We start from the raw sequence: 16968 nt of genomic DNA, 5'->3' as shown, positions 1-16968 counted from the left end.
ACAAAGATAACAGTCTGCTTGTCAGCTTCTACGAAATGTAGAGACACCCGTTACACGACTAATAAGCATGAGTCATCTCTCTCTGCGACTGCGAAGGGAAGCAGGGGCATAATTCCAGACAATAAAGCTGTTTAATGATGGCATAGTTTGTGCAATTCGAGACAGACAGTCGAAAACACAATTCGAGATCGTGAAACGCGTATCGATATTTTTTGTTAATCTTTATCGAAATAGAGTGAAAAGATTATGTGTGTCTTTTTCTGTAAAGTTTGGTTATAGACTCTACAAAAAGATAGTTCTGTTTTTTAAAGTGTAATGATATTTTACTTTTGGAATTAATCTTAATTAAATAGTGTTATTATTTATAAATATATAAATTAATTAATAAAAAAAGTAATATTAGAATTTGTTAAAAAAGTGCGATAGCATTCAATCTTTTTGAAATATAATGTGACTAACAAGAAGTCCAAGTAATACACATCTATTGCAAGTAATCGATCGCGTTAAATGCAATGTATTACAAGAAAATACGTTTGTTCATTTAACATGAGAATGTGTCAGAAGAATCGAAACACGTATGTTATCTTCGTCCTTTACATACATCCTACTTAATGTGAGCACCACGTGAAAGTTTGCTTGTTTAGTTTTTACTATAGATTTTATAGATGCGCAATAAATCGCTTCTGCGTAGTTCTTTAATATACTATAATATAGATATGCTCTCTCTTTTCGCCTCCTGCTTCTCTCTGAAGTATAAAGATACTTGAAAAGAAAATATCAATCATCATACACAATCGTGATTCTATTAATCGTTCGTTTTGTAATCTTGATTTTTTCCTACACAAATGACCTAAAAATTGTATATTATCTCTTTCCAAAAATTTGAGGAAATGATTTTTTGTGAAATAAATTTTTAATTAACATTTGAATAAAAATTCCATTAGTGCAGATATTAAATTAACTTTTAAAAATTAAAATAAACAGTAAAAATTTTTTACTTAGCCAGATTTTCAGAAAAACAAATCTTAACTGATATATGAGTGTAATATACAATGCTTGGTAACCAAATTGTCTCTTCTTGGTGACATTCTTGCAAAAGCAACGATAATAATGCGCTTGCACGAGACAAAGAATTGCCGAGAGATTACACAGAAGTAGTGACTCAAATATGCACGTACACAAAGTATGTTAAGTCTGTATAGATTCGCAATTCTGCGTGTGCAGCTGTATGTGCGGGAGCAGACTGCTGTCAGCGTAATTACACAGTTTGTTATTCGTCGTTATCTTACGTAGAATTCTTTTGGTTATCTATAACGTCGTTTCTCTAATTTGCAATTTTTTGTCGTAATTATATTATTTGTTGCTAAAATAAAAATTCTTTAGTGAGTTTTTAATTATTATTTGTAACTTTATGCACGTTGCCGTTGTTTGTGTGCTTAGTTGTTGATACAGTTGTTGATACACAATTTCGTTAATTGTTTTCAGACCCAATATATATCAAAATTATATAATTTTTTGAATTTCGTTATTTATATATCAAATTAAGAATAAAAGATTTTTTAAATCAATAAATGGCGTTAGCTACGAAAGTTCAATCAATCAAGACTTTCTTGTTTTGTTAAAAAATGCTATTATTCAACTCAAATATGTTGCTCTAAAAAATATACACCACGCCATTCATACTATTTGTTAAACAAAAATACCTATTTTCCTAAAAAATAAAATATATGAGTCGTAATATGAGACATATTTATGCCATATTTAAGTACATATATTAGTCATCGTATGTAGAATTCTATCATATATCTTATCTTTTAAAGTATGTTGTTCTAAGAAGATATAGTTTCTTTTAATAAAATTCCAGATATTTAGTTGCGATTACAGTAACTAAAAAATAATAAAATGTATCATAGAGCAATGTATCGAAGACGTTGCAAATTCTGCAGAAGGTGCATCCGTATGCATGCGCGCACGCCTGGTCAGTTTTCCTTAAGGAAACGATACTCCGGCATTCTCGACGCTCTTTCACATATGGCTCACAACGCTTCGAGATAATGTAAGTTACAGTAAGGCGCGCGGAGTCAGTATGCTCGTGAACGCGCGTCAGTGAGAACGTGCGCTCCAGAGTTTCTTTCGTGACGAGGTTTAATCGCGCAATTCCCGATGTGTCCAACATATTGAAAAACTAATTTCTCTTTATTTTCGCGTAGTGGTGCATCGAACGAACGTGAGTGTAATCATCTATTGTTTGTATAAGAGAAAGATTTATTTTGCATTAATTACTATTTTTGCATTGATCATTTTTGATACATGCAAATTAATCGTATGATTTAAATTTTACAATGGAAATAAATCTGCGATGACTTTAAAAATTTCCGTAACGCGCTATTTTTGTTAGATGAATCTAAAATACGGGATAAATTGTACGAATTGGTACAATGATATTTATATTGCAGAATTTTAAATATTACAATTCGAGAAAGTAACTCAATATTTTTTATAATCGATTTAAAATACTTTAAATATCCTGTGCATTTGCGATTCTCTAAATAAAATCAAATGCGTATAGTGAAACAAGTCGCGATCCTTTGATGCAAACGAGGAAAAGTGAAAGGACCTCATGCTTCGAACACACTATCTGACACAATCTACTCCAAAGTCCATTACAAGTGTATACTCGTCGTGATTAACAATTAAAATGATTTTATGACCTCGATTTGTTAAATTATTCTGAGAGAGTAAGTAAATTGATGGTCATTAAAAGATGTGATTAGAATAAAAAAATAAAAAAAATGACACATTTTACGTTCAATTATGTTAAGATCATTTGTGTATCACGTACATGCGTTTATAAAATCTTGTCATTGAAAAATATGTTTGATACTTATTTGTTCTTTCATTATTATAATACAAATAGATGTTCTTTATTTCGTGTTAGTAAAGCAATATCTTTTAAAAAATTTTGGCATTGTTTTATTTATAACTTTTTGAAATAAAATTAACGACGTAAATAATGTAAATATATTACATAGGACAAATATTTAAATATTGAAATCGTGTTAATAGCTAATCATGTTAATAACACAATCATATTAATAGCTAATACATTAATAATGATAGAATAAAAAGTTATGGGATTTTTTATCTCTGAAAAGAACCAATAGAAAAAAGGCTAAAAATTAAAGCACGAGTGTCAGAGTGCAAGAGATATTGCAAATTAATACAGAATAATGCAGAAACGTTTCAGCCCAATATTTGGGTTCTCTTCGATTTGCTAGGATTGTAACCGGTAATTGTGATCACGCTTTCTATCCGTATAAAATTTTTTGAACGCGATGTACATTTCGAATGTTCTGAACTCGTCGTTTCTTCAAATATGAGTGATTTCAACATAGAGATATCTTTCATCCGGCATCTATATTTTTCTACTACATTGCTGAACACGTGAAACTATTCCGTGCCCTATCAACTGAATTTTATCGGGCACTTTGCTCGCTAGTTCGTACTAATGTATGCCGCGCTGGGTACGCGCCAATGCTTACATATATGTGTATACATGCAAATTATGTAGCGTGCCACCATGTGGTTCAAACGATCGATGACACCGGTTATAACGTAGCAAGTATAAAGGAAAACAATTGCAAGCGTTATCCGCTCGATAAACACACAGTATAATTGCACTCTGTTTCAAAGTACTTTGTTACTGTGGGAGAAAGAATACGTATTTATACTACATGAATAATCTCCATCCACATAGCAAAAAAGAAAAAAAAAGATTTACTTCATATTGCAATTAATATTAAATATAGCTTCTATATCCGTGCGTTTTACTCACATTAAACGCATATCTACATTCTGAGTTAAATGTACTTTGATAATGCGACCTTGTTTCTTCAAGTATTGATTTTAGCATTGAAATGTCTTCTGTCTTAGCACGCATTTAATGCGTTGAAAGCGTTAATTGCGACTTTTAAAGTATTCCGATATAAAAGATTATTCCATAATAGAAGCATTCTATCTCGGTCGTTGACCGAGCGAATTTTTGCAAATCTATTGATCATGACGTTCATGTTCGCGAGAGGAAGTCGAGAATACAGGGGCGTTGACGTAGCGGAAGTCAGAGCGGTAATTATGCTCAATATTATCGAAGCAATTGCACACCTGGCGGACTTTTTTAGCCAAGGAAAGTAGCCGAAACATTCGACCCTTCGATGTTCGTTTAACGATCGGAGCACACGAGCCCTAACACAAACGCATGCCGACGAATTAACTTTAAATGGCCCGCAGGAGGTTTGCTTTGCTCCCGCGAAGCTCAGCACGTGCGTCTGAACCTAACTTGAGTAAACTTTTGAACACGACTCCTATTTTAGAAACGCACAAACTTCTATTCCGGAAACTCGTATTTTGCGACCGGAATGGACGTGTACGATGATAGATATTTAGAAAACTTTTAATCTTTCTGTATTAATATAGCCATAACGCAATAATATTTAACAAAAATTTGATTTTAAAAATAAGTTCAATCATTTTAATTGAATGTAATTAAATGTTGTGATATCTTACTATCAATTTTAATAAATAACACTTGATGAAGTACTCTGACGTAGATATTATATTAATTTTAATTTTTCTCTATTTGTTAACTTTATCTAATATTGATTTATGAAACTGTCAATAAGCAATAAAAAAAACTGATTAAATATTGGTAAATTTGTGTAATTTTCTAGACTAGATAGCAATATACTAAACAATCACGAGCTATAAAAATATAATAACTTTCAACTTTTGTTACGTTACAAATTTGTCATTAAAAAAATATTGCATATTTGTAATTTACACATTTAACTTCAATATTCATGAAATTTATTTAAGCGCCGAAATATTTTGATGCGGACTATTTCAAATTTAGGTTGATGTGTCGAGGTTGACTGTTGGAATCAACGTTTATTTTTGGAAATATCCAATATTTTATTGGTAGTTATACCAGTAACAATATATATTTAAATAGGTTTGTTTCTCGAATCATTTAATGTGTAAAAATCTACCTTGATATTAATTATGTAATATTTTCTCGAATCAAGAATCGATGATGTTCACGCACGAATGTTCACGCGCAGAAACACATCATATGTTTTCCTTTTCAGAATTTTGTATTTCTGTTATCGACACTTGTCAAACATCGTAACTTCTTCACGAACATATATCAATGTACTTATCAAAAAGTCAATATTACGTTTCGCATTATAATTAATATCATAATAAAGTCCCGTATCACATTTGTATGCAAAATATATATTTCAGAAAATCAGATAAAATTTACTAATATTTATTTAATTTGTCTCTGTCCTTCTCTAATGGTGGTGGTAACATGTTACATTCGCAAAAGATACGCCGAAGTAATAAGTTTAAGATTAAATGAGTTAACAAGCACATTTATTCCCATAGACATTATGAACAAGACGGAATTCAACATTGTCCTGAGCACGGAGCCACCGAGGACGTCTCCGAGCGTGATTCACTCTCACATTCCGGTGCCCAGAACATCGGCCGCGATCAAGGCCCAAGAGAGATGTCCTCCAAAACGCAGAGGATCCTTCGAGAAGCTTGGTCGCTGCACGGGCACCGTGGCTGCCCAAAAAGCGACCTTCGAGAAGCTCGACGCTTCTGTGGTACAGCTGAGGTCGCGTAACAATAACAATCACTTGTCGACTTCTAGCATTGAGATTAGAAATTTTGAGGAGAAATCAACGCCGATGAGCAATTACAAGATAAACGACGTCGTCAAGCTCAACGGCAGCAACAGCTTCACCGAGAGCAAATGGAAAAATAAATACGATGACTCGGAAAAGAGACGGAAACTTCTGCTGCAGAAGAACGAAGCTGGTAATTATTAATTAGAAATGCCAAATGCCAAGCCAAGCAGATCCAAATAGCCATGTGGAATACATTATAGATAATTTCAAGGACTCAAAAATTTTGAAATTGTTGATAAATACATCTATGTCCCAGAAGTTTTTCAAATTTGATATTATCGAATAACCGATTCTAAGTAAAGGCACGAATATGTGTTAATTTTTATATACTTTTATCTTTTCGAAAGTAAGACAGAGGCTCATATATGATGAAAATCGCGTACATTGCATTATTATTTTCTCGAACAAATGACTGAGAACGTTACGTATCTTATTGTGATTCACTGCTGCATAAAATGAAGGCAGTGACGGTCTCTTAGTCATGCTATTTCTACATGATAGAATTATAAATTGAGATAGATAAAATATTGACACAAGTTGTTCGTGGGATCTATATTCTCGGAACGATTTATTGCCATATGATCGATGATCAATGAGACATCGATCGAGAAAAGGGCAGGCACTGAGCAATAGACTGTTGTTGAGGCGAGATATTCTAAAACGTTTTCAAAGTCGTTTAAATACTCAGGTAATTAAGCGACAAGTGCTGCGTAAGCGATTCATGCATAATGTAAACGCAATGCGTCAGAGTTTTATGATTGATCAAGGATGTTTAAAAATAATATTTGGAATATCAATAAAAAAGAAAAAGAAAAGCAATAGATGAAGAATGATCAAAACTTCACGAAATATTAAAGTAACGAGATTTTCTATATATGTAAATATATGCTTTTCTTCTCATAAATTTTGGCAGACTAAAAGACCTCTTTATCCTGTTTGACACTTCTTAGTTAATAGTTAATCGAATTACGTTTTATCTCATAACACAAATTCTTTTGAAAGCGAACGATGATGTCATCGATCGTTTCTCAACAGTTGTACATGTTACATGACCTTAATTCGATTGTCACATGTCGACTTGATTGCGGTATTTGGTAATTGACTCACTTTACCCACACACATCCGCATGCCATTCGCAATAACTGGCGATAATTGGAAAAAATTAAATATTGAGATAGTTTTATATTAAAAGATTGCATTTAATGTTGTGATTTAATACGTATTCTTTTTGCAGCGATTAAGGAGCATGTAGATCTGGAAAAAAAATATCAACAATTGCAAAGGGAAAATAGCGCGTTGCAATCGCACGTTCAAGAAAAAGAGCAGAAATTGCAAAAATTGCGAACAGGTGCATATTTTTTGTAATTAACTCCTAGAGTATAGAAAGAGTTTCTCGTAAAATTATCAGTTCTATTCAATCTTTTCTAGTTTCCGAAGCGGTATGTAAAGAATATGAACAATTAAAAAATCAATATAATGTGGAAACGAATGCGATGCACAAAGCCATGCAACAAGCATCTCAGGTAATGATGCATTTGTATGTTACAATGTGTTTATTTTTATCTAAATACATAGTAGATGGTATGTCATCATCTTACAAATAGAATAATACATAGTTTTATTATTAGTGGTATCGACAAAACCGCGAGCTGAAACGAAGATCCCAAATCATTGCACAAAAGCTTTTACATAGCAATCCGGAAGAGCTGCTGGGTTTTGATGTATCCGACGAAGTGGACTCAAATTTTGAGGATTTAGATCAATTGAGACAAACGGTAAAAGGTCAGTGCAGTCAATTTTGTTGTATAATTCATTTGGATTAAGTCCCATTTTATATTTATATAAAAAAAAATTGTTTAATCAACGTTAGCAAAATAATAGTAATACAATTGGCTTTAAATCGAGCATTCGTTTCCAGAACTAAGTAGTGAAATTGCACGATTGCAAACGGAACTTCGTTCCGCGCGGCTTCAAGAATTCGAAGCGCAAGAACAGGTAACACAGCTGACCACGCAGCTGGAAGAAGAAAGAGCTTCTCGACAAAAAGGTGAAACATATATCCCCTAATCTTGCAGTATATAATGTAAGACACGCTAAGTCAGCTGATTCATCTTTGTAGGTGAAGAGAAAATTAACGAAATGAAAGTGCACAAAGGAAACATGGAAAGAGTTACGAAAATGGTAGCCGAGGAGGTGCAAGCCCTGAAGACGCAATGCGATCGCGAGCGAGAAAATGCGAAAATTCTGAAGATAGAAGCCGAAAAAGTACGTCCATTTAATTCTACGAGATACATAATTATCATTTATTCAGAAATTTTTCATAATTTGAATCATTAGCTAGAGAGGGTTAAAACTCTTATTAATATTTTTAAATCGTATAAAAATGTATCAAAACTATAATCTCTCCCGCGCATTAATTGTAGGTTCAAAAAGAACGGAATGTCTTAGCGCACCAAAGCGCTCTTCTTATGGCCGAAGTCGGAGATGATCCGAATGGAAGATTATTAACTGTTTTGCAAGAGGTGGAATCTCTAAAGAGACTATTAGAGGAAGAACAGCAAAACTATGCTCGCCAAGTGCAGATATTGCAGGAGAAATTGGAGGAAAAAGAATCAAATGTGGAATTTGAAATTGTCGAGGAAAAGTTGAAGCTCGCAGAGTCTGAGTTAGAAGTAATTCTTCACAGAGCTGAAAGAGCCGAGAAATCGGTGGAAGAGCTGGAGAATGTAGTGCAATGCTTAAAGCAGAAAGTCAGTGAATTGGAGGAAAAAGCCTCAAAACCACCACCACCACCTCCACCACCACCTCCGATGTTAGGAGCTGGTCAATCGTCGATAAAATTGCTGACCAGAGAAAAGTTGACCTCAGAACGTACAGCTGTAAGCGACATGGAAAACATGCTTGGCATTACGCCAAAGAAAACACCTGCGGTCGCACAACAACCCGGTAATTGTGCAATTTATTATTTTGATAGTCGCGTTTTAATTATGTGTTTATATTGTGTAAATTATTACATAATTATTGTGTTTTTCAATATAAACAAATAAAAATTATAATTCGCTAAATATCTTGAATTTTTAGCCATTGATGATATTATCAACCAAATTAAAGGCGGACGATTTACGCTGAAGCAAACAGACGTGAGTATAAATTCTATCTATATAATTTTTTAAGACATGTTATAGAGATTTATAAAAACTATTAATATATTATATATTCTTTAAATCGATACACAGTCCTAATATTTGTACTGCTTGAGTAAAGTGCAGTATTATTGTCAAACTTTAGTACACATAGCACATAGCACATTTGATTAAAATGATGATTTTAGAAACAACGAGAAGAGGAGAGAAAAAGACGACAAGAAGCAGAGAGTGCCTCGCCAGCAGTTTCTGAAATGCTAAACATTCTTGGTACTATGAGACGAAGAGCCAAGCCAATAAGACAGTCGTTTAAGTTTACAGACGCGGCATCTTAGTAATAGAAGTTGTGTAAATAGAAACAATATGTAACTTGAAAAAGAAAAAAATTGTCGAGTCTCAAATAATCAATTAGACTATATACGTTATAAATTTACAATATAGTAGATGTTGTTATTTCGTGTGTACGTTTATCGCAAATATGCCTGCTCAATTTAAATTTGTGCAACCTATTTATTTAAGTATAGAAGTTTTATACGGTTATATGAAAATCTCAAGTGGATCAAGTTTGATATAAGATTGATGAATATTTCGTAATCGTAATATATATATATCATTATATATTAAGAGTATATATATTTATATAATATTATATATTATATAAAATTATATAAAAGAAAAATAGAAGAATAAAGAGTGCAAGGGTGAAATTCATAGAAACAGTTTGTAGTTTAGGCGTTATATAAAAGCTGTATTATAAAAAGCTTGTTGCACATCATCGTACGCAAGAAATATTAGTTGTCTTTGACAAGCATATGTGCTGTTCACATATTGCGAGGAAGTTTCGCAAGGAGTTTCGCCGTTTTGCCAATATTAATATATACCATTTATAAAATTAAGAAAATTGATTCTGTATTTTTCCAAATATGGATTGCAGTTTAGAAGCTTCGAAAAGAAGAACTCGTCTATAAGGTACCATTTCATCATCCTTTTCAGTCCACGTTCCGGATAAACCACTGTCTGCTTCTTCTTCAACAGAAAATTCAAAACTAACGGTTGCTTCTTCTGCAAAAATCTCTTCCTCTGGATTGCTCCACAATACAGATGATTCACCACTGGGGTTTTTATTCTTGTTTTTCGGCTTTTTCCCCACTTTCTTATCTTCTGACTTGTATAATTTACATATAAGTATGTAATAGGAAAAATTAAATGGCATCTTTCTGTTATTGGCACGTTTCACTTCGGAAATTAAATTTTCAAGGAGGGGTACTGAAATCTTGGCTGGAATGTTGACAAATCTCTCGTTAATAAGTAAACCCAATTGCGATGCATCATTCTCCAAAACACTTTTTATCATAGTGTTAACTGCATCTGTTGCATGCTCATCTGCTAATTGCTTCAATAAATCCCTAAGCTGTTGTATACATGGAAGGTTCTAAAAATAAAATTATTATTTCGTTAAAAAAAGAATAATAAATTTGATAATAATTACATATTATTAATTTAACTTACTTGTTTGTCCGAAACATTAATGACAGTTGTGATACCAAACACATCATTAACATCATCGTCATCGTCAGATTCATCTACATCATCAGACTGTTTAACAACAGACCCTACGCAATTCTGAGATATTATTAAATCAGTGAGCCCGCCTAAGTCAATATGTGCTTTAAGAAAAAGTTGTTGCAATAGTGTTTTGATTCCATGATAGTCTGGATCCTGTGGATTACGGCCTTCGAAATCCACTTGAAGCTCCATTCCCTAAAATATTTTGAGATATATATATTTCTTGCACTGAAATTGCTACAAATGTACGAAGCGAGTATTCAATTAAAAACCAATTATTCTATAAGTTAAATTGACATTAAATCTTTTTTAATTATTATAAAAAATACTGATACAAAATGAATTCAATTAATCTAAAATAAAAAGGAATTAAATAATGTATAAAATTTAAAATTCTATTCTATTACTGTTACACTGTTAGTTATTACTTTTACGTATTTTACGTTTAGTTTAACAATTAAAAAAAAAAAAAAAAAAAAAAAGAAAATTAAAAAGAAATTACATATTGTATATCAATTCTATACTAATTTGAAAGCTCAAGATTTTTCAACATACTAATGTAACATAAAAATATAATTTATCGTTTTTACATACAACTGCGGTCACAGCTTTCATAATCAATTTCGAAAATAAAAAGAATAACTTTAAATTAGATGCCATTATGTCTCTCATTCAATATTCCATATGTATATGCAAGTGTCAAAATCATTTAAGTAAGAGAAAGAAATAAGACGAGGATACAATAAATTTTAATATTTATACAATATACAAAAGAAGCCTGATTTCTGCAGTAACAAATAAATAATGATAGTATCGTTTGTTTTTTATTAGCATTTTTCAATATGTGGTCATAATTAGATAAATGTAAAATAGTAAAAAGAAAAAAAACAGGAGAAGAAAAAGAGAAAACAAAAAAAATGAAAATTTTACTCTAATTGTAGTTGTGTAGCATATAAAATCATATATATTATATATTTAAATAATAAATAAGTAATTGTACTCACTAGCTTGTATTGGTGTTGCAATTTGCATCACCTGTTGCAGATTTTGCTACTTCGCATCAGTTGCTTGGCATCATTAAAAAATACCGAAAATTTGCACTTATTGTTAGTTACACACACTTTTGAATGAAAGTCAATCTCTGCGATTTACTTTCAAAAATCAGTAGGGTTACGTCGCAAATCTGCCATATCACGATGTATAAACCCCAAGAAATATAACTACGAGATAAAACGCAGTATGTGTCGCAATTATGAATAATAAATTAAGTAATACGTAGAGATTGTAACCACAAAAGCTACAAAAGCTACAGAATTACCATAAAAAGCATATAAATTATTGAAACTTTTTTAGCAAAAGTAAGGCAGTTGCATTTTTCATAAAACATATCGTATTTTACAAGATTTTCGCACTTTATAAGGTTTGGTGAAGAAAGAGAATCGTTTGATCAAGCACGCTTCATAAAAGCGAATTAATTATATAAATTGCTGTATAAGCAATTGTATCAATAACCACTTTTTCGTTACAGCAATAAAACATCCAAAACTGTGCTTTGACAAATCACTCTTTTGTAAAATATTAAACTTAATTGATTAAATTGATTAAATTTATTGATAAAATTAAGTGAAAGATATATTCATGTATATTGAGCTTCACGTTTTCAAAATGTATATCTCTTTATAAAAAAAAAATGTAGTTTCTTAATTTATAAAATAAAATTTTCTTTTTTACATATATATTTATATAATTCATATTTATAAAATTTTAGAATTTTATTTAATTTAAACATAATAAAGTATGACTTGCATGCAACTTTTGATATTTTTCACTGTTAAAATAGAAAAAAAATAATGTGATTGTCAAAACATATTTTAGTTATATGTGTAGACATTGGCGAAAAAATAACAGATGACAGTAGATATCAGTATGTTTTATATAATTAGTACATACTGCATAAATACAACAAATGATTTCACTCACCAATTGTTGTATCCTAGCTAAGCACAGTTTCAGCTATACCTAAAAATTAACATATACTTCAACTTTATAAATTATTATAATATTATATATTTCATGTATATCATTTATTACATATTATTTTATTATTTTCATTATAAAACATATGTATATGCAGTAAATTCTATGAATAATTATTTCCAAATTTTAATGAATATTCAATAAATATTTCAACAGATTTTAATAAATATTCTTAAAAATCTTAAATATATTTGGCAAATATAAATTGTAATTGTGTATTGTGTTATCACAAAAAATATACATATTTAAATAACGTACAAATAACTCACCAGCTAGAATATTGAAAGTTGTTCCACTTGCTCCATTTTTCATCCTAGAATGTTCTACATTAGCTTGTTGATTGATATACTCTAAGTATGTTTTTTTTCAGCTGTAATGAGGTAATTAATATGTATTTTAATTAATATGAATTATATACTTTACCTATTCTAAGTATTACATATTATTTGTTTTTCTTTTAATTAAAACATGATCTTGTGTAATAGATTGTGTGAGCAAACAATTTTAATAAATATTTAAATATATTAACAAATATTTCTAAAATATATTTTCAAACATCTTAATAAAAATTTCAATTATAAATTTTTTATAATCTATGTTATCGCAAATATGTACATTTGAAATAAGGAAAGATAATTTAGTAACTAAAATATTGTTATTTGCTATCACCGTTACCATTTTTATAATGTTCCACGTCAGGTTCATTGAAGAATCGATGAATATTGAGAACTTTAAATTTATTATCACTATGCACTTCAAGTTTTCACGAATTTATATATCACATTTGCCACGCCGCGGAACACGAAACGCGACATAAAATATGCTACCGTGGCATATTCACGTATTAAATTGATACTGCATACGTATTAAAACCAAGAGACAAATGACGATTGCATACCTATGAAGACCAAGAGATAAATGACGATTGTTTTCGCGATTGCATAGAGATCGTATATACGGACGTCTACACAGTAATTGTTTATCCAATTTAATGTCGTCTAGCTGAATTTCCCACGTGTTACTAATCTAATGGAGAATATATATACGTAGCAGTAAATACCGTGTCCGTGACATAAAATTTGTATTTATTGAGATTGCACTGATATGTAAATCTATGATTGACGAAATATCGATCCCAAAATGCTGTGGTAAATACACTCCCGCAATTGCTCGTCAATTTAATCAGAACTTTCGAAAAATGCGAACTTGTTACATACTTTCGGATACGAATTGACACGGATAAAAATGCGATTCATCACGAAGCGTTCGCGCTTTGTCTTCCAAGAAAATGGCGAGGTAATGAAGATTCTTATAATGGCCAGATGATGGCGCGCGTAATGTAATGACACCAGAATTGAGACGCGAGCGACACGCACCTATAGTGGAAAAAATGACATACATCGAGAACCGCGTCTGATATTACTGGCGTGACGTCATATCATTTACGTTTACTTTTAAATTGCGCGCTTTTTTTAACCACCAATAGTCTTCCGTAGCCATCTTTTTGCAATATAGAGGAGTGAATTCACCGTGATGAACCGCATATTTTATTACTTCATATCTTTAAGTGAATAATGAGTGCGTCTTTCGTTGAGTGTCGAGTAATTGCATAAAATAACGGATAATTGCGTAGTAATTGACGGGAACGTAATATTTGCTGAATGTTTGGTATTGCGCCGGTTTACGGTATTTCGCCGATCGTTTTATGGATTTGTAAACTAACAATTGGAGATTTTGATGTTACAGATGTAGACGCATAATATACTTTCCGCTAGATTGATAATTTGATTGATATTCAAAATTTAGCTAGTCGGGGTATACAAATTGATACAGTTGACACGTGTACGCGTACGGTAGTCTATTTTGTTACATTTTATGTTCTGGCATTTTGTGATACAAATCCGTGAAAACTTGAAGTGCATAGCGCAATAATTAGAGATTTTCAATATTCATCGATTCTTCAAGGAAGCCGATGTAAGGCAAAAATAGTAACGGTTACAGCAAATAACAATACTATAGTAAATTATTCTTCCTTCCTTATTTCAAATGTACATAATTGTGATAACACAGATATGCACAATTAAAAAAATTATATTTATGAAATATTTATCAAGATACTTGAAAATGTTTTAGAAATATTTCTTAATTAATTTAAATATTTATTAAAATTGTTTGCTTACACAATCTATTGCACATGATCAAGTTTTAATTAAAATGAAAGCAAATAGTATGTAATACTTAGAATATGTAAAGTATATGATAATTCACAATAATCAAAATAGATATTAATTATCTCATTACAGCTGAAAAAAACATATTAGGATCAATCGATGAACTAATGTGGAATATTCTAGGATAAAATTTGTAGCACGTGGAGCAATTTTCAATATATTTCATTTGGTGAGTAAAATTATTTGTACATTATTTAAATTTATATATATTTTTGTGACATACATACACAATTAAAATTTATATTTACCAGATATATTTAAGACTTTTAAAAATATTTATCAAAATCCATTGAAATATTTATTGAATATTCATTAAAATTGAAAAATAATTCACAGAATTTACTGTACATAGACATGTTCATAATGAAAATAAATGATATACATGAAACATATAATATTATAATAATTTATAAAATTAAAGTATATATTAATTTTCTAGGTACAGCTGAAACAGTGTGCTTAGCTAAGATGCAACAATTGGTGAGTGAATTTATTTATTGCAGTGGTGCATACTATATTATTTATCACTTTTTTGTTCACCAATATCTACATCATAATTGCTAAGAAATATGCTTTGACAATCATATGCTCGTCTGCAATTAACATTTTTAAAAATAAAAAATAAAATAAAATCATTTTCTCCTTATATTAATAATTTAAAAAATTGAATTTTGTGTGTTATATATGCAGTTCATTATTTTTAAATAAAATAAAATTGTGCAAATTTTAAAATTAATTAATTTAAATATATATATAAAAGAAAAAAATCTTTTATTATGACATAATTTATGGAAAATTTAATTTAAAAACTAAAATTATAAAAATATAGATTTAATTTTATTATCAGCTCTTTGTATATATATTTTTCATTTAATCTTATCAATAAACATAATTCTTTAATATTTTTGAAAAACAATAAATTGTCAAAGTTATTTCAGATGCATATTTTGTTGGTGGGATGAAAAAGATTATTTATTGTTACTGATTGTCAGTTGTGTATATACCAATTGATATAATAGATACCCTTTTGTGAAGTGTTTTATCAAATAGTTCTTTTGCTCAGCATTATAAAATGTGAAAGCCTCTTTTACCACATGTTTTACTAAAGCAGTTCCTTCATAGGTACATTATATCTTTTTCTTGTTGTAATTATGAATTATAGCCTTTATAATTATTTAAATAATTTCCAGTTATTGGTTAATTAAAAATTCATAATTGCAGTAAAAAGTGCATGTTATACTGCATTTCAAGTACTATGGCAAATTTGCGATCTAAAAATAGAAAGTGGACCGTGTGCATAATTAACAATAAGATCTGGTTTTTAATATTTATTATTTCTTTAATGGCACTGATGCGAAGTAGTCTAACATGTCGAAATATATATACTATTGTGCATTAGTGCACTGTACATATACTTGAAATTTTTCATTAAAAATATATTGTTTAATTTTAATTGTTGCTCATAAATATATATATATATATATATGACATGCTTTATCAAGTTAGATTAAAGTAGTAATATTAATATACTTGATTGATTTCTTGATAATATATTTATTATTCAACTAATCAATAATGTAAAATTTGATGATATGCTTCTTACATATACAAAAAGAAATTAATATAAATTTATGAAATTAAGTGCAGTGTTAATTTTGGAAAAAGCTTTTTCAAACATTTTTTTAAGTACATTTTTCTTCTTTGAAATCTAAAATTCACTGAATATTATAGATTTATTTTCATATTATTAAACCAACAGTATATCTTTTCAATTTCTATCAATTGTTTATTGCTGACATTTTGATGTATTGAAATGACAACCGACAGAGTGGTTTATCTTGTACATAAGATTGTTTCGTATTATCATTTTTATACTCTTCAATATATCACATAAATTTCGTTTGGACAAATTAAAATAAATTAGATTAATGAGAACTGAATAAATATATTATAAGAAAAGTAAGTGACCGCGTGTTTGTTAGTGAGGTTAACTCGCCCGGCATATTGAATATCGAGTATGCAACAATATAAAGGAATATTTCTCACCTGCTCATCAGCGACTTCGTACTCTTCATTTTCACTGCTGGACGAGACGCAATCCTCGTCGCGTGTCTTTTGCTGAATTTCGCGTTTTTTCACCGGAGCTGCCATTACGACATACAGACATTCCACTTGATCAGACCGGATTCAACCACGCCACGTGAGAAGAAATAATTACTGAATCAGTTTCTCTTTTTT

The 16968-nt window shown here is 30.3% G+C and overlaps 3 protein-coding genes across 7 annotated transcripts in view; 2 read left to right on the top strand and 1 right to left on the bottom strand.

The window, feature by feature from the left end:
* The first annotated feature begins 138 nt into the window (after window positions 1–138).
* Window positions 139–10960, top strand: LOC105676268 (shootin-1). Of its 4 annotated transcripts, XM_067354708.1 has the most exons (11): window positions 2069–2227; window positions 2570–2738; window positions 5446–5883; window positions 6988–7101; window positions 7182–7276; window positions 7382–7535; window positions 7672–7800; window positions 7873–8018; window positions 8177–8699; window positions 8835–8893; window positions 9085–10960. In XM_067354708.1, exons 3-11 carry the CDS (start codon window positions 5451–5453, stop codon window positions 9229–9231), a joined length of 1800 nt encoding a protein of 599 aa, XP_067210809.1. In that variant the 5' UTR covers window positions 2069–2227; window positions 2570–2738; window positions 5446–5450; the 3' UTR covers window positions 9232–10960. The 4 variants fall into 4 exon arrangements, with proteins under 4 accessions (XP_012229443.2, XP_012229451.2, XP_012229435.2 ...); XM_012374020.2 differs by lacking the exons at window positions 2069–2227; window positions 2570–2738 and adding an exon at window positions 139–575; XM_012374028.2 differs by lacking the exons at window positions 2069–2227; window positions 2570–2738 and adding an exon at window positions 1910–2056.
* Window positions 9617–16939, bottom strand: LOC105676294 (protein BCCIP homolog). The gene is made up of 3 exons (XM_012374045.2): window positions 16777–16939; window positions 10406–10657; window positions 9617–10328 (listed from the first exon to the last, which is right to left on the bottom strand). The coding sequence occupies exons 1-3, from the start codon at window positions 16879–16881 to the stop codon at window positions 9789–9791; spliced, it is 897 nt and encodes a 298-aa protein (XP_012229468.1). The 5' UTR covers window positions 16882–16939; the 3' UTR covers window positions 9617–9788.
* The window catches only part of LOC105676246 (protein Skeletor, isoforms B/C), a 66159-nt gene continuing 63157 nt past the window's right edge, over window positions 13967–16968 (top strand). Inside the window, exons 1-3 of one of the 2 annotated variants that reach the window (XM_067354703.1) lie at window positions 13967–14473; window positions 14803–14899; window positions 15170–15210. The gene's annotated coding sequence lies outside the window, so the exon portion shown is untranslated. Of the gene's footprint in view, window positions 14474–14668; window positions 14900–15169; window positions 15211–16968 lie in introns of those variants that run through there. The other variant, XM_012373985.2, reaches the window with a different exon arrangement.

Source organism: Linepithema humile, chromosome 5 (genome assembly GCF_040581485.1).
Source record: "Linepithema humile isolate Giens D197 chromosome 5, Lhum_UNIL_v1.0, whole genome shotgun sequence".
Taxonomy (NCBI): Eukaryota; Metazoa; Arthropoda; class Insecta; order Hymenoptera; family Formicidae; genus Linepithema; species Linepithema humile.
The sequence above is the reverse complement of the archived record's forward strand: the minus strand, read 5'-3'. Positions and strand labels throughout refer to the sequence as shown.